This window comes from Pelophylax lessonae, assembly GCF_965119305.1.
Source record: "Pelophylax lessonae genome assembly, chromosome: 10".
NCBI classification, from domain to species: Eukaryota; Metazoa; Chordata; class Amphibia; order Anura; family Ranidae; genus Pelophylax; species Pelophylax lessonae.
Window position 1 is genome coordinate 82,718,937 of NC_138777.1, and position 25,723 is coordinate 82,744,659.

A 25,723-nucleotide genomic window follows, 5' to 3' on the forward strand; every position below is an offset into this window, starting at 1 on the left:
ACTGCAAGGTACTGTGCCACCCGATATGAGTGTGGTGTGCACACAGTGCAGTCTGTGGTGGGTCTGTGGCCTCTCACACACGGCGGGCAGGCAACTGCAGTGCACAATAGATATATAAATATATATATATATTTATATATATATATATATAAAAATACTCAAATACCAGCCCTAAAAAGGGCTTTTTGGGGTGCTGTTAGGATGCTGTCCTTACAGCAGGAGTGGACCGAGAACACTGAGTAACAAGACCGAGAACACTGACTAACAACTGTCCCTATTAACAGCAGCAGCACTCTCCCTGCTCTCACTAACACACTGCTTCAGAATGATCTAAGATGGATGCTGCCCTTGCTTTTTTATAGGAGGTGGGAGGGTGTGGGAGGGAGGGTATGCTGATTGGCTGGAATGTGTCTGCTGACTGTGAGGTACAGGGTCAAAGTTTGCCTCAATGATGAAGTATAGGGGGCGGACAGAACATCGCATATGTTCGCCCGCAGCGGCGGACGCGAACAATCGATGTTTGCCGGGAACTGTCCGCCGGCGAACAGTTCGGGACATCTCTACTTACCAAGGGCAAAAATGGCTTTATTTTTTTATTTAGAAGAAACTAACTGTAAACATAATACATTTAAATGATACAAATCCCTGTTAATCTGTAAATATGTAATCTGTAAACATGCATCCGTAAATGTAATCTGTACATGTAAAAATGTTAAAATGTTAAATAAAAATGAGTAATGGCGGGTGGGAAAATAACTGGATTTGGCCCAGTGTTCTACTTTCAGCACTTTCAAAGGTCAGGTTTTTGACTTTTTGTTTAAAAGATAGATAGAAAGGAGAGAGTTAAAAAAAAACTCACTCTTTTTAATAGGACCTAATCTGTGTCACAGATCATTAGGACAGCAGATATTCTACTTCTTCTACTAGACCGTTCAGAAAGACCTGAACAAAATATCAGAGTGGGCAACTACATGGCAAATGAGGTTTAATGTGGCGACTAAAAACATAAACCCAAAATACGCTTTAGGAGGGGAACCTCTGGGGGAATCAAAAATGGAGAAAGATCTGGGAGTCTTAGTAGAAGATAGACTAAGCAATAGTATGCAATGTCAAGCTGCAGCTGCCAAATTCGGTAGAATATTAGCATGCATAAGGAAGGGGATATATTCCAAAGATAAAACTATAATCCTACCACTTTATAAAACCATGGTCTGGGCCACATCTGGGGTACTCTGTCCAGTTCTAGTCACCAATCCTCAAAGGATGTGTTGGAACTGGAGAGAGACCAGAGAAGGGCAACTAAACAAATTTGGGGATTGGAAGACCTTATTATGAAGAGCGCTTACAAGCGCTTGATTTATTCTCCCTGGAGAAGAGACGCCTGAGAGGTGACATGATAGCGATTTATAAATACCTCAATGGTGATCTCAGCATAGAAAAAAATGATTCAGTCGCAAGGAATGTAAAATGACACGAGGCCATACAATGCGATTAGAGGAGAAGCGATTTAACCTAAGGCTACGGAGGGGGGTTTTACAGTAAGGGCTAGAAGGTTGTGGAACTCTCTACCACAAATGGCGGTAACTGCAGGGAGTATGGCTACTTTTAAAAGAGTCTTGGACATACATCTCAAAGATCAAAACATTCAGGGGTATGGGAAATGAATACGTCCACATTTACCTACACAGGTTGAACTGGATGGACTATTGTCTTTATTCAACCTCAACTACTATGTAACTATGTAACCATGATGTCTCCTTCTTTTCTACAGCATCTGTCATTAGTGACAAGCTCACTATTGAACTATGCTCAGACAAACACCTGCTGCCTGAGCATTAGGTTCATTTCCTAGCCCCAGGCTCAAGTTTATGTCATTTATTGCAATCCTGTTTATCCATTTACCAACTTCAGCTTGTATCTGACTTTTCTTGTTGCCCAGCTGCCCTGACATTCTGCCTCTGTGTTCCTAATAATGCCTTTTGATTGTGTACCGCACTCTGGTTCTATTCTTGGCCAGTTGCCATCTGCACAGGTACTGTATGTCTGAAGACCACAATCTTTTACACCCACCAGTAAAATCTATCACACTTTACAGGGTATTCTCATAAAGATCTAGTGTGTGCTCAAACTCTGCACCTCAGTCTTTTACTCACACTCTCTTCAATAGGGATGGGCTCAGGAGTGTTCAGATCATAGTCCCAACCCACCTGAGCAATCCTGCCAGGAAGCCATCACTGCACACCACCAATCATAGGCAACGTGTGTATGTGCAGCTGCGGGCCATGGAATGCCTCACTGCCTATGATTGGTGGTGTTTAGTGAGAGCTTTCTGGCGGGATTGCTTAGGTGGGTTGGGACTACAACCTGAACACGCCTGAGCCTATCCCTATTCTTCAACAGCAGATATGTCAGAAACCCCACTATACATGTTATTTGTAACAATCTGGTTCTCTCTGAATTTCTGGAAAGGACTTTTAAACCCATTGGATACATTCCTCTGGCATGTAGCCCTCCCCTCTTCAAGTCTCATGGTTATCCCTCTTTTTTTTACTGCAAGGCAATAGACTATGGACTGTTTCAATGTATTAATCTCATGCTTCCCCATTGCTACTTCCACCTCAGTTGACATTTTAGTCATTTAATTGTCTTCTTGACTCCACGTTTGCAAGTTTGTTTATAAGCTGGGCAATATTATTTTTAAATTCAACATTGGATAACTACTTTGATTGGATAGTTTCAGTAATACGGTTCTGTATTTTGATTCACTTTACAACCTTTTTTAATTTATTTTTATTCATTAACCCATTCAGCTCTGGAAGATTTACCCCCTTCATGACCAGGCCTATTTTTTTTTTTTTTTTGCTATATGGCACTGCATAACTTTAACTTCCCTGGCGTTCTGATTATGTCAGAATTTCTGTGCTAAAAGCAGTACATTGTTTTGCATGGAAATATGTTGTTTTATATTTTAGACCTGTAATTCTTAGGAATAACCTAGTTAAATCTGTCCAAACAAGAGTCTAGTAGACATCCCGTGTATGATAACGTTTGAAACACAAAATCATAAATTATAATAACATCCCTAGCGGTATTCCCGAGTATGGCTCGGGGTAAATATAGAGTACCAAAAGCAGTAACCCCGAGTCACACTCGGAATTACTCCACAATAAAACTCACCTTCCCCTGCGATCCCTCGCCGTCCTCCCCCGCCATTCTCCAGCCATCCTCCCACTGTCCTCCCGCTGTGTACTCGGCCGATGCCTTCACCTGTCTTTCGGTTTCCTTCCCTGCTAGTGTCGCGACGCAGGGGGGGTGGAACTGGCGGCAATTTCAAAAATGTAAATAAACCAAATGACATGATGCAAAGTTGTGATTCTAACAGATTACACTGTATCATGCCATTTCACCACAGGATTTCACCTGGTGGCTTTTCCAGTGCCCTGCCTGTGATTTTCCAGTTCTTTGTGCCTGGAAAATAGAGAACGACCATGGCTTCCTAAAAGCGCTCTTTTTGCGCAAAAGCGCTTTTAGACGAACTGGAAAACAGCGACAGTGAAACTGAGTTACTTGAAGATCTGAGCGACAGCGATTCGTGGGAAAATTTGTCATCAGGTACGGAAAGTGACGACATTGACGTGTCTGATGTCTCTTTCTGCCACATAGCTCCGTTGGAAATTCTGAAGAATCATTTGATATACTTCCCAATTTTTTTTTTTTTTTTTTTTATAGTTTTGGTGCAGAATGAGTAGTTTTATCAAAATCTTCATTATTTTCAAACTACTCCTAACTATTACAAAGAGTAAATAAACAGCAGAAATATTATGATAATTATAACATGATATCATGCACATTCACTGCACCTTACTATCCCCATGGATAAAAAAAGCTTATTCCTGATTTAAAGTGTACTTGTCCTTTTCCTTTTACCCTGCTGCATCTGCTACAATAACATACAGTGTTATATATTTTTCCTAACATTCCTATAGATTAAATTATTAAATACGTGAATTTAATAATAATATGTATAATAATAATAATAATTATGGTAATAATTAGTAGTAATAGTAGTATGTGGGTGTCAGTAAATCCTTTCACAGATTAAGTTTGAACATGCCTATAATATTACAACTACAAATCAGTCAGCTTTTTGGATTTTCCCGCATGTATTTATAACTTATCCTTGGTATTTTGTCTTTCAGCATTTGCACAGAAAAGGGGATTCAATGTCAATATGACTCAGATGGTATGTTATTCTGTTAAGCTTCACAAATGAAGACATAATATACAGTAACATCTGTGATAAAGTATATGTTGGATCAAGATGTTTTTATAATTGCTCAAAACTATTATGTGATCTTGGGTTGGCAGTTGATGAGGCTAGTTAGGCTATGCTAGACTGTACATGAAACTATATTTACATATGTAGCCACACTGATAAATTCCTCTAATACCCTCCTCCAATAGCTGATCTTGCTAATGCTGCTTGACAAAATATTTTAGCAATCTTAAGGCCCTATTCACACCTATTATTTTGAAATGTGCTTTTTTAACATACTTTTCACGTGTCACACGTAGGGCAGTCCATTGATTTCAGCAGTAGCCCATGAAGCATTGTTCCTTGTTCTGGTTTGTACAATTTGTGGCGTTTGTCCTGTGTTTTTGTGTGTGTAAAAACATGCATTTGCTCCTGTGTTTCCAGGAATGTGTGAGGAAATGTGCATTTCTGTGCATGTTCTGGGAACACGTAGATGTGAACAGTGCCCTAGAGATTTAAAATTTGAAAAGATAGGCAGATATAGTACAGCAGGATAAAGATATTGCTAGAGAAATATCATTGTTTGGGTTTTCACATTGTGGTGGAAAATATAAGTATCTTAAAGTGTACCTTTGGAGTGGAGTAAAAACAATACAAAGAAAAAGAGTAGAAAGCAATAATATTAAGGCAAAGCAGTAATAAAAAATAACTTTGATATATGTAAAAGCAGAAGCAGTTGCTGACACTACAATACAACAATATTGTTAAACAACTAAAATCAAAAGCAAGTGCCTTGCTATGAACGAAGTGTCAGAATGCTCTAACACATAAATTGCTATATCACAACTGTGTGGATCTGTGCAAAAAATAAAGTTCAAAATTCTATATGAGCAAAATGTAGACAATATACTGCCCATAAATATCACAAAAATCATTAAAGAATGTTAAAAAAAAGTGCAAAGACCTTGAAATAGTGATCAAATCAAGAGTAAAGTCTGAATAAAAAAAAAAGAGCAATACGTGTTCAGAGGTAGAAGGCTGTCACCACAGGTGCGACCGTCACCATAAAGGGAAGTCAGAAGTGCTTACTGGAAATCATGGACTCTACTTCGGGTAGCAAAGAGTCATACATGCAGGAGGCTATAAGCCCTAATAGTACAACATCATTAACCTTCCTAATGGTATTCTCGAGTGTGGCTCGGGGTTAATTTTCAGTACCAAAAGCAATAACCCCGAGCCACACTCAGGATTACCCCAGAATGATACTCACCTTCCCCTGTGATCCCCCGCCGTCCTCCCCTCTGGCTGTCCTCTCGCTCTGTGCTCGGCCGATGCCAGCAGCTTCTTCTGGTTCCCTTCCCTGCGAGCACCGTGTCGCAGGGGGGTGAAACTGGCGGGAGATTAAAAAAAAAAAAATGACATGATACAGTATAATCTGTTAGAATTACAACTTTTTATCATGCCATTTCACCTAGAGGCTTTTCCAGTGCCCTGCCTGTACTTTTTGCGGTACTTTGTGCCTGGAAAATTGATAACGTCCATGGTGTCCAAATAGCATTCTTTTAGCTCAAAAACACTTTTGGACGAACTGGAAAACAGCGACGGTGTATCCGAATTATTTAAAAAACTGAGCGATAGCGATTCGTGGGAAAATTTGTTATAAGGTACTAAAAGTGACAACAGCGACGATTCTGCGACTGAGCTCAGCGATGTGGGGGCTTGATGGTCTATTGACTGCGATACGGATGAGGCAGCGCCCCTGAGTACAGATTCTCCCTCATAATTAAATATCTCCACTTCGAAAAACAATGAAGAATTTGATGAAATTTATTATTATTACATTATAATTTATGATTTCGTGTTTCAAACTTTATCATACACGGGATGTCCTCCTTCTGCTATAAATAATGAAAATAGATGTAGGCAGTCATTGAATGACTCAAACCTCGCATTTGCAATAGGGCCAAAACATTAGATCTCCCAAAATCGTGGATCAACTGCGCATGCGCAATTTAATGCGCGCCACGTCTCAATTTGGTTAGTGTTAACTATAGGATTACCAAACCTATGTCTCGTGAGAACCAGAAGCTGCACGGAAAACACAGCTCACCAGGTCACACACACACCACACTACTCATAATCATCCGAGATAATGAACATGTGGTAGAAAACAATGTGGATTAAAGCATTTGCCTGGGTTAAATTCATGCATAGTTTTGAAAATTGCGTTTGAAAAGTTTGTAAAATATGTGGTGAATTCAACTAAAGTTTATGGGAGGCAAATCTAGTTATTCAGTACTGGCCAGTGATCGGGCTACTAGGAAAAGCTATTGTCAAACAAAAGGCATGATAAACTGGGCACTGCTATGGGGTGACCAATGCTAAGATAAAATAAATAAATAAATAAATAAAAAAAAGATATATATATATATATATATATACACACTGTATATGTAATCCAAGGGGTGAGGTACACAGCGGTGATAGCAGTATGTGCAAGCAATCAGGCCTTCCCACTGGGCATATATAGAAAAAAATCCAGAGGGATTGCTGCACGCACAAAAGAGTAATTTTAATCCAAGTATAAAATTACATAGTATCGACAGTATTCATGGTAACAGTTTTGGCTTGTATCGATAACGCCCTTATTCAAACCAAATACACATACAACTGTGATTATACAAGACATGGCATTTATAAATCAATTAGAACACATGGAACCAATCTCACTAATTCTTCAATTAGTACCAAAATAATTTATAAATTTGTCCTCAACATGTGAGTGAAAGGAAAAAACTACCAGGTAAAATAAGATCCACACACATCATAAGAGGAACTATCAGAAAGGCACCGATTATCAAAAAGAAAACATAAATGAGAAGAAAACAAAAATATTTTCAGTTGTGGAACCATCAAGTAGTAAAAGAGTACATTTACAAAGCCTTTTAATAATAACCTATAAATAATCCTTCCCTGGATTATGCATATATCTGTGTGTCTATACCATGTACACACATACTTATGCCACCAGTGAGAGGATTATTAAACAACTTTACACAAACAGATATAAATCAAAATCAGAATTTAACCCTTTTGAGCTAAGCGTGTCTAAACAATGAATCAATGCAACTGAGCTGTTAGTTCCTCATTTATTACATGGTATGCCATAATTTACCATATATTTCAGTTGTTATACTGAATGTCTCTTTTCCAAAAAATGTCTAAGTAATGGCAATTTATCCAATTCTCCAAAAAAAAATTGAAAAATATAGTCGAGCGTTGTACATGTATGGGGTTTTGCCTGGGAGAGTCATCCTGCCGCAGTACATCTACAGTGGCTGGTCGGCAAGTGGTTAATGTTGTATTATGGCCCTTATGTGTCTGGGAGAAGCATTTTTCCTTAATCATATTAGTGCAATGTATGCACGCTAAGCATGGATAAGAACCATTATTACGTGGACCCAGAAATGTAGATGATATAGTCTGTTGGCGATATTGGTCATATTTGACCAATCTATCGTATAGTGTCCTTCCTCGCCTGTATGAAGGAAAAGGTGGAAGGTAAAACTCAGGGACTGATGGATAATTGGAATTCAGTAGAGACCAATGTTTCTTTACTATGTTGAATGGGAGATGAAGGGTATCCTGCAACCAACTGTCTTCGTTTTTTTGTTGTACAGATTTTTTTTTTCCGTACCAACCATAGCTCTAGGGTTCCCTCTTTGTTGGAGTCTATCCTCCATCTCATTTAGTCTCACTCTGTGTGTCTCAGGGTCACTAACAATTCTTGAGGCGCGTGTAAATTGACTCCAAGTGATCGACTTAAAGACCCCTGGGGGATAAAAGCTTGTATAATATAATAGTTGATTTTGACCAGTAGGTTTCCTATATAGATCGCTAACAATCTGTCTGTTGTGTATGGAGAAACAGGTATCCAAAAATGGGATTTTGGCTTCATTCATACACATATTGAATTTGAGACCCTGAACCAAGTGATTAAGGCATACATTAAATAGCCCACCCATATAGTATCATCAATAAAGCTGTACCAACAGGCACAGTTACTGATAAATAAATCCCAACTATAAAGAAATGCTTTTTCAATCATATCCATGAATACATTGCATATGGGGGGGGGGGGGGCATTAGAACCCATCGCTGGTCCATCCAGCTGTAGGTAATAAGAGTCTTTGAAGAGAAAGAAGTTTTCTTCCAGGATTATACACAATGAATCCAACAAAAAAGGAATTTGATTGACGCTGTATTTGTTTTTAATTAATCAGAATCTGTCAGCAAACCTCTGTTCCCAGTTTATGGGGAATGGCTGTATAAAGGTTTGCTACATCCCAAGTAACCAGAAACGAACCTGGAGTACAATCCAAAGATTTAATCTTTTCCAAAAAATCTTGAGTGTCTTATATATATATATATATATATATATATATATATGGACGAGTTTGTGTGATTAATGGAATTAGACGCTTATCTAAATATTTGGCTATAGGCATCGTGCATTGTGGGGCAGCTCGTGATGTCAGATCCCTATAAAAGAGCTGTCAAACTCAAAACAGCTCATAGCGCGGGAAGCATCTGGAGAAGCAGGGGACACTAGTTTTTATTTTTATTTTTTAATAAAAGACTTGTCCAAAACTGGCTTTTGTCTTTATTTTTTTTTGTACACTTTTTTTTTGGTGAATGAAAAGGGGTACGATGTATCCGATATACATTCACATGGGGGGCGGGATTTGGGGGCCCCCTTGTTAAAGGGGGCTTCCAGATTCCGATAAGCCTCCCCCCCCAGACCCCCACAACCACAGCCCAGGGTTGTGGGGAAGAGACCCCTGTCCCCATCAACATGGGAACAAGGTGCTTTGGATTGTGGGGGCTGAGCCCCCACTAATGTTGAGGGCATGTGGCCTGGTATGGTTCAGGAGGGGGGGTGTTCGCTTGCCCCTACCCCCATCCTGACTAGCCAGGCTGTGTGCTCGGATAAGGGCCTGGTATGGATTTTGGGGGGGACCCCACGCCATTTTTGTTTTCATTTTTTATCTATATTACCGCAAGCAAGTTTAAATGACATTTTTTTCCTTTACAAATGTCAGTATTGCTGCAACGGGCTACATACATCGCACAAATGCGCCACAAGGCACGATATTTAAAGTAATTTTTCATTTTTATTGTTTCACTTTAAGCATTATTAAAATCACTGCTCCTGTAAAAACGATCATTTTAAAAACATTTTTGTTGCATTGATTCATGTCCCCCAGGGCAGTACCCAGGTCCCCATACAGTTTTTTGGGCCAATAAATTGCATTTAAGCATTTAAAATTAGGACTTTTGATTGTTCATGTTCGTGTCCCATAGACTTTATTGGAGTTCCCATGTTCGCTAGAACATTTCCCCTGTTCAAGATGTTCTGGTGCGAGCTGAACAGGGGGGTGTTCGGCTAATTACTAGTCAAAAGGGACCAATATCGCCCACAGACTACATCATCTACATTCCTGGGTCCACGTAAGAATGGTTCTTATCCATGCTTAGGGTGCATACAACAGTGGCAGCCCTAGGTCTACGTGGACTCTCAGCTGTCTTGGTGGCGCACACATGCCGCCGGAGGCTCGCTCCCGCTGTGTTTAGATACAGCGGGAATCGGGCCGGAGGAGGAGAGGCGACTCTCACCACCTCTCTTCCCCGATCGTCGGGGAACGTGTGAGAAAATCTGCCCGCTTGTGTAAACAAAGCAGGCGGATCTTCTTTGTGACAGACAGGGAGAGATCACAGGATTCAGCATAGCCGAACCTGCGATCTCTGTCTCTGTCACAGAAACCCCACGCACGTCAGTAAGCATGAGGCATACATTTAACCCCTTGATCACCAACAGTGTCAACCCCTTCCCTGCCAGTGTCATTATTACAGTAACAGTGCATATTTATAGCACTGATATTACTGTAGTAATGTCACTGGTCCCCCCAAAAGTGTCAAAAATGTCAGTTAGGGGTCCGATCTGTCTGCTGCAATGTCGCATTCCCGCAAAAAAAATTGCAGATTGCCGCCATTACTAGTAAAAAAAAAAAAAAAACAATAAAATGACAAATCTTTCCCGAAGTTAGTAAACGCGATAACTTTTGCACAAACCAATCAAAATAAGCTTATTGTGATTTTTTTTACCAAAAATATGTAACAGAAAACAAATTGGCCTAAAATGTTAAAAAATGTTGATTCATACATTTTTTTGGGGGAATGTTATATATCAGAATGTGAAAAATATTGTTTTTTTTTTTTTTTCAAAATGGTCGCTCTTTTTTTCAAAAATTAAAAATCGCACAGGTGATAAAATACCACCAAAAGAAAGCTCTATTTGTGGAGAAAAAAAGGACATAAATTTAATTTGGGTACAGCGTTGCACGACCGCACAATTATCCGTTAAAGTAACGCAGTGCCTAATCGCAAAATATGGCCTGGTCAGGAAGGGGGTAAAATCTTCCGGTCTTAAAGTGGATAAAAATATGCTCATCTAGAATTTGTTTGTCAAAGACATGTAGCTAAATACATGTTGGCCTAAATATATGACAAAAAATTGAATATATTGGATATTTTTTAACAGTCAAAATAGAAAATGTCAATTTTTCACAAAATTTTTGCTCTTTTTTTATTAATATCGCAAAAAATAAAAAGCGCAGGGGCAATCACATACCACTAAAAGAAAGCTCTGTTTGTGGGGAAAAAAGGACATACATTTTGTTTGAGTAAGGCATTGCATGATCGCACAATTGTCAGTTAAAGTCACGCAGTGCCACATTGAAAAAAGTGGCCTGGTCATTGAGCAGCCAAATCTTTCGGGGCTAAAGTGGTTAAGGGAAAATGCTTCTCCTAGCCACATAAGGGCTATAATATAACAATAAAGGACCATTACACATGTCGATCTTCCTATGTAATTTACATTATTAAATGTCCATGCAGGCTTTTGTATGTGGGAGAAACTACCCACAATATTAAAGAACGCATTGCCTGACACATATTCGTACACAAGTATTCCATGAGGAATAAGGTGGATAAATTGCCGTTAACCAGACATTTTTTTTGGAAAAGGGACATTCAGTATCACAGCTGAAATATATGGTAATTGAAGGCATACCATGTAATAGACGAGAAGGTAATAGGGAACTTCTTTAAAAGTTGTTTAATAATCCTCTCACTGGTGGAATAAATATCTGTTTGTTGGAAAAAAATATATATCTGTGTACATGGTATGTAGAGGTGCGTTTGAAGAAGGGCGTTATTGATACAAGCCAAAACTGTCATATATATATATATATATATATATATATATATATATATATATATATACAGTATATATATAAACAGTATATATCCCTAGACATAACTGTCAGCTCTCCCTAACTGCCCCAACATTGACAATATAGCTCCTGTGAGGACAATATTTTATAGAAAGAGGGCTGGGTTACCCATTTCTTTAAATTAGCAGCTCTTGTAACTCAGCTGACCAGGAGCAAATGCTATGAACTGCTTTAGATTTTGTTCCTTATTTCTGGTGGCAAATCTGCAAATGCTTCAGTCTAAGTTTGTCATACGTCAACTTATAGCATCCTAGATCCCGAACCTTATCCCCAGAGGGTAGTCAATATATTTGGTTCTTCCAGCAAGGAACTTATGTATTAAGCATAAAGGGATTCAATGTCATTATTACTCCAATGGCATGTTATTCTGCAAAGCTTCAGAAATGTGTGAACAATTCAACATCTGTTATATAGTATATGTGGGGATCAATACATTTTTATTACTGTTGAAAACAGACCAGTGCGCAAAACGATTATGCTCGCTTGTAGTAGCAGTTGGTGAGGCCAGCTGGATTGTGCTAAACTGTATATGAACCTATATTCAAAATCTGTAGCCATGCTGAAAATGACCTTTAATGAATTTCTTCACTGTATGCTGACCTGCTGCTGCCTTTTAGATAGAATGGGGAGGGACTAGGACGTCGTCTGCTTTTTTTGCTATCAACAGCTCCATTTTCCTTCACTTTCTATCAGGCTGATATCAGTTTTACTAGACAGTAAATAAGGTAAATATACATCAGAGACACTGACAGAATGAGTAATAATCTGACAGGGGTTCTAGCCTTCCCCTACTCTGCTTAAAAAGTTTTTATGGGGGCATGTCCTAACCTCTGACCAAGATGGACACGTAGGCTAGATGCTCCGGCCGACAGAGGAGAATAACCTGACCAAGCAGATACCCACAGACAAACAGCCATGGTGTAATCCAACCAGAGCCGATCCTCATCCCACTCACAATCTCGGCAGCACACAGACACACAACTAAGCAGCCAAATACCAGAGATCTTCCAGACACAAAATACCAACATGCCCACAGCTCCCCCACCTGCCTCCCAAACCTCCATGCTGGAATCGGGAGACACACAGCAGCAACAGCACATGAGTCAGCAATCTACCAATGCCATAAAAGACTCCACTCCTCCAGTAGTCCCGACTCACTAACCAGCCTTGAGTTTACATGACCTACATGTAGTTGCTGCTGACATTAAGCACACCCTCACAGCAGCCTTCTCAACGGCAATTGCTGACCTGTGTACTGACATCCAGGACATAGCTGATCGAATGCAGGAAGTAGAGACGGTCACCATACAGCATGAGGCACAAATTGAACAAATAAACCTGACCAAGGACACCCACACGCTACAAATGAGAAAGAGGCCAAGGCACATAAAAGACCTAGATAACTGGGGATTCAGAAATAATCTGCAAGTGCGAGAGGTCACAGAATCTATTGAACATGACTAAATTCAACAGTGAAGCAGTGATGGCCATCTTTAATAGCCTACTATACAGACCTACCTCAACCACAATTGAAATAGAAAGAATCCACAGAGCATTACGCTCAGAGGAAGAGACACTGATACACTATGTGATATTGTTTGCTGCCTCACAAGCTTTCACACGAAAGTAGATTTTCTCAGGAAAGCACACAATCGAATTCACATCACCTATGAATGAGCAGATATTAAAATCTACCTGGACTTATCACATAACCCTACAGCATTACCTACATTACTTACAGGCAAGCAAATTGTTTAACTACTACACCTAGCAGATACTAAAGAGAGGAATTTCTCCAATCAATCAGAGAAGATACACCCAAGTGCAATGACTTTACTCTGAAACGTAAGATACTCTGATATTGGGAAAAAAAAAAAGATACTCTGTTAACCGCAAAAAGATCACTCATACTGTGCCCTTTATATCTGTCCTAATATTACCCTACAGTTTATATTCATGATCTCATGCAAGAGAAGAACTTGCAACAGTAATCCCCTCTCTGATCGCCATTAATGGTATTACCATGAACCCATCAAAATACAGATGATAATGCCCTTCTCACACCTTTATGGGATGTCATATATTAAGTCCCCAAATCACCTCACAGGAGACCTGCTATGAGGTATGACCCCTTTATAGCCACAGCATAACAAGCTTTTGCAGATTGGAACAAGAATAACAATTATAACAAGAATTGTGGATTGGAACCTACACGCAGACACTTAAGATTGGATACAAATAGAGAATGCAGGGACCCATACCCCCTCATACTCAATAACATAGCTATCAACCAAACACTTTATTAAACTCTTTATAGAGCACCCGACGATAGGAACAACCCTTTGCTGCTTAAACCTATCCAACAAAAACAATGAACTGACCTTCTATCCAGGACCACTAGCCCCCCTCAGACACAACCCAGATTCCTCTCCTGGTGACTCTAGCCAATTCCTATGCGATGCCTGGCCCCATATACAAATCTGAGCAGAACACTTCTTTCAAAAAGGCACTATTTTGCCATATGAAGCCGTACAGGCTTAAATGCTCAATTCCCATTTCCCTTTCTGGACCTATGTTCAACTGAGACACTTCTTTCAATACTCAAACACATCCGTAGACTGGTCTCGCAACCACAGCACATTTGAAGCATACTGCACTAGAGCTTCTCCACAACATCACACAGTATCCTTCATGTATGTACTCTATTTCAAATATGATTTGAAATCCAGTGGACCCTGTCAAAAGTGGGAAAAAAAACTTTGATCTCTCCCTTACTGAAGAAGAATGGGAAAACATATACACCCACCTACATAAAGGCTCAATAAATTTAACAACACAAGAAGCAGGATACAAATTACTTGCGAGATGGTACCATACACCTATCCAACGTAGTAAATGTCCCCCAACAAATTCACCTTTTTGCTGATGTGGCTCCAAAGTAGGATCTTTGCTACACATTTGGTGGTCCTGCCCAAAACTACAACCTTTCTGGAAAGAAATATACAAACACATTACCAAAATCACCACATTCACTTTAGATTTCACTCCAACACAATATTTGTTACACCACTCATCACTTCCATGCTCCTCTTATTGGAAATTATTAGCCCTACACCTGATAAACGCAGCAAAACAATGCATCCCAATGAAGTGGGGCATGACCACGCCGCCTACTTTATCGGATTGGATTCAATATGTAAAACAAACAGCAGAAATGGAAGAACTAATACACATAGCCAGAGACAACTCAGCTAAATTTATATGAACATTGGCATGCTGGATGCGCTACTCAAATTCTTTATGAATGAGAACCCCCCTCAATGAGACAGACTCACCCCGACTGATATTCATTAATCCAAGACGCCTGATAGGTGGGGACATCAGTTCTACTCTCTCTGTCCTACTTACTCTAGTCTCTCAGTGTGGCTCCACTTCCCCCCCAGGATCCTATTTGTTAGAAACGGAGTATGAGAGCAAACTGTGTCTACCCGCCCCCCCCTTCCCCCCGGACACAGTTTTCTCTCATTAGGGGTGTCCGGAAAAATCGGGGGCACTATCGAGATCCTTGACCAGCTGTGGATCCAAATCCACCCAATGCCGATATAAATCGATTGTACTATTTCCAGACTATAAACCTTGTCAAAGCCACGCTAGCTCCAAATGTTCCCAATCCTCTTAAGGTGAAACATGGACAATACCCTCATTAATTGTTTATGATTTCTCTTTTCAAAAAAAGTCTTGATAGAGGAATGGGAGACACACTTGGGAAAGAGAATTAGACCTATTCCCCCCTCCCGGACACAGATTGTTCCCCTCAGGGGCCACGGACAGGATCATGCTCTCTGACCCATTCTGAACCAATCTTTACCGATTGGTTGAATAACCTGATTATACTGGATATATTTTATAACCATCAACAATGTTGAACTAAACTTCCTTGTTTGCACCTTTTTCTCAATCTGAACTCAAACAATGTTTCTTTTAACTGTTTGTAACTTGTATTTGTTTTTTTTGAAAATTTGTTTTCTGAAAATTTTCAATAAAACCTACGTTAAAAGAAATAAAAAAAAGTTTTTATATTTTTGTGTTGCTGTTTAAGAATTCCCCTCATCTCCTTCCTAGTAAAATGTCAGCTGGATAGAAAGTGAGGATAAATCTCTAGTAGAGTCCTCGATACTAGTAAAACCTGACAAGGGTTTTAAGCCTTCCCCACGTTATTCAAAACTAAAGAAAATAGTATTGTCTGGTCACTTTTTAAAACTTAGGTCTCCAGCACTACACTGCAAAAATACTAACAGAGCTGGAACATGTTTCATTTTCGTTCACTTTCGATAAAAAATAAATGAGTGTTGAGTATAATTTTATAACTGTATGATAGAATTTTACTATAACAAATATGTTTATTAATCAGATAAAGCAGAATAAATAATGGGAATATGTTTATGGTAGACCTTCTAAAGATCTAGAACATTTTAAACCTGCTTGTTATACCCGACACAATTTTTAAACAAAACATCATATTTTTAAATGACTGTTCAGCGTGTAACTGTGAATACCAAGGGCTGGTGATGAAAATTGGTGAAGTCATGCATCTGATGGAAGGGCCAGAAGGCTGTATAAGCATAAAATGTGGAATAAATGGAACAGAAGAAACTTCCTGTTTTGAAACTCCAAAACCTACTATGGGTAAAGTATTTGTCTCCTTATGTTTCTTTAAATACTGCAAAACTAAATAATTGGATATGTGCTAATCAAACTGAAGTTTCAGGCGTATTATTACACTCTTTGTCATATTCTAGTTGCCATTTATATTCTGCCAGCTAAAAAATGGTTGAGGGTTTGTGTGGGTCAGATTCTCCTTTCTCCTGTTGTTCAGGTAAATGAAAAGTTTGAAGAAGAAAACAATTTCTGCCTTAATCAATTTTACCATTTTACATATAGGCCACAATTAATTACAGTACATGAAAATGTCACATTTTTATATATCAGCCAAAAAAAAAAAAAAAAAAGCATATATATGGAAAAAATACATGTTAGGGCTACTAGAGTTTTAGTGCGCATCAGCACTAAAATCCCAAGCACAGTTAGCAGCTCTGTCCAGTTCTCTTATGTTGTCAACAGAACGCCTATCCACTATGTTATAGCGATGAGGGAAGGGGAGGTTTTCTGTAGTCATAGTATTCTGAAATAATAATAATAATATTAATAATACCTGTCATAGGATGATAATGCTGCTCCTCCATGTTTTTAAAGTTGTTAGGACAGGACGTGCACTGACAGGATAACCAGGTGAAAATAAAGAAAAACATTTCTGAAACAGAAACTGATGTAACCACCACATCTAAGTACTTTAAAGGCTAAGTTCACCTTTGTGAAAAAATGATAAATGCACATATTTTTTCAGGAAGTCAGATTGCAACAGTGGAGGACAGGACATGCAGATTATTAATTTACAGATTCCTGTGAATGAATGACATGGCTGTACTAGCATAGCTGTCTTCAAAATATAACAGTGAGTGAGGGTAGAAGAGCCTGCATCCACTGTTACAGAAAAGGGAGCTCTACCGATTTGGAGGTGGGTGCATAGAAGCATGTTACATCTTAAATATGGGTGTAGCATGTAACATGCCTCTAAAGGTGAAGTCATCCTTTAAGATGCAATATACAGAATAACATTTTTGTTTTGGGTTTTAGATCTGCTTTAACAAATAAAATATCTTCAGGGTCCTATGATCTGCTTTAACAAATCCATTTGCCTTATATAAGTATGGATTACACAACAGCGCTTCAAACTCAATCTATCCAAAAACTAAGCTGATAATATCTCCTCCCTCTTGTGGCCCTTCCCCTGTATTCTCTGTTGAGATTGATGGCACAACTGTCAGTCCTAGAGGGGTAGGTGTAACCCTGGACTCTAAACTCTCCTTTCAGCCCCACAACCAATCTCTGTCCAAATCATGACACCACAAAGCTTTGAATCCACTCCCTGGTTATCTCCTGCCTCAACTACTGCAACTCCACCTTAAAGGGTTCACTTTTGGTTTCAATATTTCACTTTGTTTGTGAAAAACAACCTGTATTAATTGATGTCATTAATGATTTTTTAGCACTGTTGTATTGGATAAGCGCATTTACGTTCTATACATCCCCAACCTTGTCTCTAAATCCAAGCCAGCCTTCCCTTCGTCCTCACAAGACCTCCTGCTCTCTAGCTATCTCATCACCTTATCCCATGCTCACCTCCAGGACTTCTCCAGAGCCTCTCCCATCCACTGGAACTACTTATCCACATCTATCCAACTATCTCCTTCTCTGTCCACCTTAAGGCGATCCCTGAAACTCCATCTCTTTAGAGAAGCCTTTCCAGCTACTAACTAAAAAACCTTCTACTGTTTCCATTAGCTTCTTTTTTTTTTTCCATAATCAGGTTTTATTGAGATTTTAAATATACAAACATACAAAAAATACACAGTACATGAGAACAATTACATGGAGTGTGTACAAAACAGTGATATACTATTAACAAAGTAGCATAACGTGGCAATAACGACTAGAATGCGTAACAATGTGTTCATAGTGGGAGTAAATAGATCAGTAATAGAGAAGGCAAGGCCATTTGAGTGTCCTAACTTATGAGATGGGAGGTTCATATACTGGGTTAATCGGCAAACTGAGATCGGGCAAGAAAAAGGAGTCATGTGCCACAGCGGCCTAATATAATGAGTATTGTTAGCCAGGTCTCGTGTACGGGGAGGGTAGCACATGGCCAAAAAACCAGGCATGAACCCACTAGACATGGAGAGGAAAGTCGTAGTAATTGAGTATATAGGACAGACAACACATGGGGCAGGGAAGACGGGAAGGGAAGGAAAGGAAGGGGGTAGGATCAGAAAGGGGAGGAAAAAGATTAGAGGAAAAGAGAAGTGGGACTAGGTGTAAGGGGGGGGGGGGGTGAAAGGCAGGCAGGATGGCGCATGGTCAGAGGTAATTCAGCGAGCAGCCTTTCCTTGGGCACAGAGAGCAGAGTAGGACGCGGGGGCGATTTTCGATTTCGGTATAACACTCGAGTTCACGATCGTGGGCTCTTGGTCCCCATAATCGTTTCGTATGTACAGGTATGCTTGAATCTGATCCAGTCTATCCATCGGGCCGAGAAATTGTGGATCTGGTCATTAGAGATGCTGATCAATTCCTCCAATTCCTCGATTCCATTGAGTCTAAGAAACCACTCCCTAGACGATGGAATGGAGGTCGATTTCCAATGGCAAGGAAGGCACAGCTTGGCGGCATTTAGCATGTGACGGGCAAGAATCGGCTTACGAGCATTGTGCGTATCTGAGGTGTGGTTGAGGAGGAAGTGTTCAGGAGTTAGGAGAAGATCGCAGGACGTGACTTCACGAATCAATCTGTGAACCATCTCCCAGAAGGGCTGAATTATGGTACAGTTCCACCAGATATGAAGCATGGTGCCTGGTTCACTTTGACACCTCCAGCAAGTATCAGGGACTCCTGGTTGGAATTTGTGAATTCTGTCTGGAGTTCTGTACCAGCGAGTCAGGATTTTATACCCATTCTCTTGGGTTGTGACGTTGATAGAGGCCCGATGGACAGAGCGACATATGGATTCCCAATCTTTCTCAGAAAGTGAGAGTTGGAGGTCACGGGACCAAGCTTGTGCAAAGGGGGCCAGGGACACCTGAGGGGCATCGAGTAGGTGTTCATAGAGTTCAGAGATTAGGTGACGTCGGGGTTTGGCTTGGATACTGATAGTTTCCAGGGGGGTCGGGGGCCTTGACCATTCCCTAGGGGTGGCTGTAGTGGAAAGGAAATGGCGTATTTGGAAGTAAGACCAGAGTGGGAGAGTGTAAGGGGCCAAGAAACGGTTGACCTCTTCCCAGGACAGGAGAATCCCATCTTTAAAGAATTGTTGGGCAAAGATTTCTTGAAAGGGCCAGCTGTGACTCAGGAAGGTCATTGAGTTGCCAGGTGGAAAAGCCGGGTTCATCCTCAAAGAGGTCAAGGGTCCTATTCGCGGGTCAATCCGGAGTTTCTTCTTCCATTTGTCATGGGCCATGAGTGGTGGACCAATCAGGGGATGGCGTTTAAGGGTTGGGGAGACAGAGGAGAGGGGCATCCAGGCCAAAAGATGAAGTGGGATCTCCGAGAAAGCGTTTTCAAGAGTAACAACCGATTTGTTAGAGGAGTGGAGATTCCAGTCCAAGAGTCTAGTCAGGATGCAGGCCTTGTGATAGGTTTGGAGTTCAGGGATGCCTAGACCCCCTTTGTGTTTCGGAGCCGTCAACCTGGAAAATTTGACCCTGGGAGGTTTCCCATCCCACAAGAATTGTGCGGTGGTAGCCCGAAGAGTCGAGAAAAACGATTGCGGAAGGTGGATGGGGGCTGCCTGGAAAAGATATAAGAGTCTAGGGAGAATGGACATCTTGAGCAAAGCGGCTCTGCCAAACCACGAGATGCGTAGATTCCTCCACTTCTGCAAATCGCGGCAAATAGATGAGAGCAGGGGTTTGTAGTTCGTGTCAAAGAGGGATTCGAGGCGACGAGGTATGTGAATGCCCAAGTAAGGAATGGAGATAGGCGCCCAAAGAAAGGGAAAGTTGGTCTTGCATCTTTCTACATCTACATCAGGGAGAGTTACGTTCAAGGCCATGGACTTGGAGTAGTTTATCTTTAGGTTCGAGAGGGAGTGGAAGAGTGATAAGTCTTTCAGTAGATTGGGTATGGAGATATGTGGCTGGGTGAGGAAAAGCAACATGTCGTCCGCGAAGGCGGCCACCTTGTGGGTGGTATCGCCCACTGGGATTCCGCGAATATTTGGGTTGGAGCGGAGCATGTTTAAGAAAGGTTCCAGGGATAGTACAAAGAGGATGGGGGATAGGGGGCATCCCTGACGCGTACCATTGGAAAGGTGGAAGGCGTCCGACAGGTGGCCGTTGACCCGTACTCGGGCTATCTGATTGGTGTATAATGCGCGTATGCTCATTATCATCCTCTCTCGCAGTCCAATAGATGCCAGCATGGATAAAAGATAGTCCCAGGCCACTCTGTCGAACGCCTTCTCCGCGTCTAGGGAGAGAAAAAATCCGGGGAATTTGCGGGAAGTAAGCCAGTGGTGAACGTTCAATGCCCTAGTAGTGTTGTCCCGTGCCTCCCTTCCCGGGACGAATCCCACTTGGTCCAAGGAGACCAGGGAAGGCAGGAGCGGGACAAGACGGTTCGCTAAAATTTTTGCATAAAGTTTGGCGTCCACATTTAAAAGAGAAATGGGACGATAACTAGAGACAAGCGTATCGTCTTTTCCTTCCTTCGGAATTACCGTGATATATGCCTCTAGTAGTGATGTGGAATGGTGTTGAGCTTCCGCCAGTCCTCTGAAAGCTCTAATAAAATGAGGCTTAAGTACTTCCGCAAAAGCCCGATAGTAGAGGAGGGGGAGCCCGTCTGGTCCAGGTGCTTTACCTGGTTTCATCTCACGGAGGGCCCTAGAGAGCTCTTCCGTGGTGATGGGAGATTCAAGAGCTTCGGCATCCTGAGCAGAAAGGGGAGACATGCCATGGGAAGTGAAGAAATTCTCAAGTTGGGTATTTCTCGAGGCTATCTGAGAAGGGTTGGCAGGGGTGGAGGAGAGATTGTATAAGCCCTTATAAAAGTCCTCGAATTGGCGGGCGATATCTACATTAGAGGAGTGGAGGGAGCCAGAGGAGTCTCTGATTGTATGGATCGAGGAAAGGCCAGTTTTGGGACGGGTGGCTCGGGCCAAAAGGCGACCACTCTTATTCCCGCGTTCATAAAACACTTTCCGGCTCAGTACAAGTCTCCGATGTGCCTGTAGACCTAGTATGTCTTTCAGGCGTGTACGGATCTCAAGGAGCTCTGGCGCGGCGGATTGAGCGAGGGACCGTTTGTATAGCGTCTCAAGGGTGGTCAGTCGGGAGTATAGGTCCTGCAGTTCGCGTTGGCGTGCTTTTTTCAGAGATGCAGTTATGGTTAGAAATTCGCCTCTAATCACACACTTATGGGCCTCCCACTGAACCAGGGGTCCGGTATCAGGAGTATCATTGAGTTCAAAGTATTCTTTAAGTTTGGAGGACAAACTGGAAAGAACTACTCCATCTTTAAGAAGAGAGGGGTTCAATCTCCACGTTTTGGTCTGCGTGATGTGTTCAGGGAATCTAAGAGTCATGGTTATGGGACTGTGGTCCGAAAGGACCCTCGGCTCAATGGAGGCATCAGAGAGAAATTGCAGGTCTGGCTGAGAGATAAAAATGTAGTCAATCCTCGAGAACTTCGAATGGGGGGCGGAGAAGAAGGTGTAATCCCTGTCATTAGGGAAAAGTGTTCTCCAGGAGTCATGGAGATGTAAAGACCGGAGCTGAAGGCGGATTTGACGTAGTGCTCGGAAAGGGAGCACAGAGGCATTAGTCGAGGAGTCCAGGAGGGGATTAAGAGGGGCGTTAAAATCTCCTCCAAGTATCAGGAGTCCCGCAGTGAAGTCTGCGAGTTCTTGGCACACTTTTCGGAAAAAAGGAACTTGTTTATTGTTTGGCGCGTAGACATTGGCCAGGGTTACTGGACGAGCATTCAGGCGGCCCTTAACAAAAAGGAACCTGCCCTCTGGATCCGCTTTAACCTCTAAAGGCTGGAAGTCAATTTGTTTGGATAGCAGAATAGAGACTCCACGTGATTTGGAGCCTTCAGACGTAGCGTGAAACGTGGTGGGGAAATGTTTGTTAGAGAAGGAAGGTGGATCACCTGTTCTGAAATGGGTCTCTTGCACCAATAGAATTTGGGCCCGCAAACGAAGGGCTTCAGCTAGAAATTGTGAGCGCTTTTCGGGAATGTTTAATCCCTGAGCATTGGACGAGAGAATCTTGATAGTGCGTTGTGTGTTGATAACTTCCGGAGCAGGCATGTTAGCGTCCACTCAAGGAGGGAGTTGAGTTGGGGGTTAAAGAGAAAGAGAGAAAAGGGGGGAGAGTGGGATAGAAGGGGCAGGGGGATGGAGAGGAGCGGGAGAGAATGAAGAGGGGGAAAGAGGGGAGGGCAAAAGATATAGAGGAGTAAGAGAGAAGGGGAGAAGGGAAGGGGAAACAGAAAGGGGGAAGATAGGCAAAAAGAGGGGGAATGGGGGGGTAGGGGAAAAACACGAGGATGGGGAGAGTGTGTAGAAGTCCCCTAGTCGGCCTCAATCAGCAAACTATTGTAAGCTGCCGCTAGAGGGGGAGTAGGGGGGAAGACACAAAGTGTCACGGGTCAACAACAGTTAAAAACTGTTGTTGAGGTGAGGAACTGAGGTTCGGGAACGGTCCCAAATCAGGCACAGGGTGGCTCTGCACTGGGGATCAGCGAAGCAAGTATGATAGGTGACAGTGGGTGCCTCAGATTAGATAGCTGAGGGGGTCGCCAAATGTATTGAGATAATGAAATGGGGAAGGGAGCAATAAACAAGAACATTAACATCAAAAGCAGGCATGATGAACAGTTACATGTATTGCAATTATAACCAGGTTAAGTGTTGTACAACCAAACATAGTAAACTAGGCAACAGTAGTCAGAACGGTGAAATGATGAAGGTGTATCATAAAACGGCAAACAAAAAGGTCAATATCGTGGCATGTCTGCTTACATAATAGGCAAGAATGAAATGGACAGAAGGTGTTACCAGCCCATTCTAATCTATTCCAGCCCAATCCTCCCGTCTCATCTCGGTCTGTGTGGAGGGAAATGGGAGCCCTGGGGGGAAGGTAAGGGTAGGGTATTTTTTGGGGGGGTGGCAATCTGGGGGGAGTACACCCATGCGTATCTACGTGTAACCAGGTAGGAGTAGACAGGGAGGAGGGGGAACAGATATCAGGGGGAGGGTTAGGTTATCGTAGAAGGCTCTAACAGCCAAGCAAGGAGGACAGGAACGCTTAGGGGGGGGGGGGGTGACCATGGACAAGGAGGAGGGGGAAAGGCGGGAGTAGAGTTCAGGAGAGAGGTACGGTGGTCATGTGTAGGTATAGGAAAAGGATGGGAAGGGACATGAGGTTGCCAACAGCGAGGAACCTCGGACCTATTGTTATTCCATACCTCATACATGACAAAGATGTAGTACATATCTCTATATCTCTACAATTATCCCGTGTCTCTTAAGAGTGTCTCTGTCAGGGCATAAACCTAACGGGATTGGTCAGCTCACCTTCCCTTCACATTACAGGCATGTGTCAGTCATCCCGTCTAACACTCTAAGCAACATCAAACATCAATCCGGCAGACAGTTAAAATAGCGAAACAACTAAAAGACAAAAACAGAGAAAAAAAAACCTTTCATTGCAGGAGGTAGACAATGTTCGGTATCCGGGGGATATGAGGAAAGGCACCGCAGGACACGGGATGAGGTCGTTCAGTCCAATAGTTCCGGATCTGCTGAGGAACCTACGGAGAATCAGGGGGAGAGGGAGAGTATAAAGGGAGGGGGGACAATGAAAGGATTCATGGATGGTGAAAGTTCCATACGTGGGAAGAACTGGGGGCACCCGGAGGGGGGGAGATGGACATGAGGACATGAGGACCGGAGCACGGGACACAGTCAGATCCATCAGGCGTCCGCTGCCGGCCGAGACTAGGTTCCAGGACATAAGGGCCAATGACAATTGTAGGGTTAAGTCAGGGATGAACGGGACGGAGAAGACCGGGTAAAGGGGCAGACTGGGTCCACACAGGCAGGAGCAGGGGGGAGGGAGAGGGCAAGAGTACCTTTACCAAGGCAGCAGACAGGCATCAGTGATCATGCGAGGGAGTCACAGGTTCAGCTTCTCCCGCTGACGGACTGGAGAGCGCAAAGGGCTTGATCGACGATCTTCCTTGGATCGCATAGGAGTTGCATCGTTCTGGGAGTGACGGCGTCTGCGTTGTCGGCTTCTCTGCGCTTTAGGGGTGGCAGATGCAGTAACCGATATCCAGGGGTCCGAGGCATAGAACTCGCCATACCAGTCTGGCAAGTCCATAACTGGAATCTCGAAAGCATCACAAAAGGTAAGTATGTCATCCGGAACTTTCAAAGATGCTGATCTGCCTCTGAAGGTGGCAAAGAGGCAGAAAGGAAAGCGCCACCGATAAGTGATACCTCTTGTGCGGAGTGCTTCCAGCAAGGGTCGCAGGGCTCTGCGATTCTGGAGAGTAATGGGCGAGAGATCTTGGAAGAATTTTAGTTCCGACCCCTCATGTAGTACTCGATCACGGCTCCTTGCTTTCCGGAGGATGGCTTCCTTAAGAGGGTAGCTCACCAAGCAGCAAATAACATCCCGAGGGGGATCGGAATCACCCGCTCGCGGGCGGAGGGCCCGATGTGCCCTTTCAAAATCAATCGGGGTGTCTGCCGGCCTCTCGAGCAGATCATTGAAAATCGCAGTCAATGTGGTGGTCAGGTCGGGGGGTTCCACAGATTCGGGGAGGCCCCGAAGCCGAATATTATGTCGCCTACCCCGGTTGTCCAGATCCTCCAGGTGGCGGTTGATTTCAATGAGGTGAGATGTATATAAGTCCGAGCCTCTCTGGAGTTGTTTAATGGCGGCCGCGTGGGTGGTTGAGGCCTTCTCTGTGGCATCCAGTCTGGTATTTACAGAGCGAAGTTCCGCCGCCAGATCCGAGATGGCAGATCCCAGGGTAGATTTGATATCGGCGGCAACGTTCTGGAGATCTGTTAGGCTTGGGAGAGGCACCGCTGTAGTCACCTGGGCTTGAGACCCGGTGGAGGTGGAGGAGAGTGCCTTGGGAGAGCTGGGCGCGAGAGCCGGGGAGGCCGCACGCCCGCCATTCTTCTGGGTCCGGAAGATGGCAGGGATGTTTCCCGTGAGTTGGGTTTCCTGGTCAGGCATCACTCGACTGGCTGAGGCGCTGCGACCCGATCTTAGCATAATAGGAGGATTGTAGGCACCCGTAAAAGCGAGTTATAGATCCCCAGTGCACGGAGCCAAGTTAACAAGCGGCCATTCGAGTCCGGTGCCAAGCCACGCCCCTTCCATTAGCTTCTTATCCCCCATAGTTATTGCCTTTTGTATCACTTGACAGCCCCCCCCCCCTTATTAGATTGTAAGCAGGGCCCTTTGATTCC

At 42.7% G+C, this 25,723-nt stretch overlaps 1 protein-coding gene across 1 annotated transcript in view; it reads left to right on the forward strand.

Annotated features, from left to right (window-relative positions):
* Positions 1-25,723, forward strand: part of LOC309565955 (mucin-5AC-like) — a gene marked incomplete at both ends in the record, with an annotated part of 316,230 nt that overhangs the window by 270,263 nt on the left and 20,244 nt on the right. The window contains 2 exons of the mRNA XM_082270984.1: positions 4,200-4,243; positions 16,150-16,296. Of these exons, the coding sequence (XP_082127110.1) occupies positions 4,200-4,243; positions 16,150-16,296 (191 nt within the window). The remainder of the gene's footprint in view (positions 1-4,199; positions 4,244-16,149; positions 16,297-25,723) is intronic.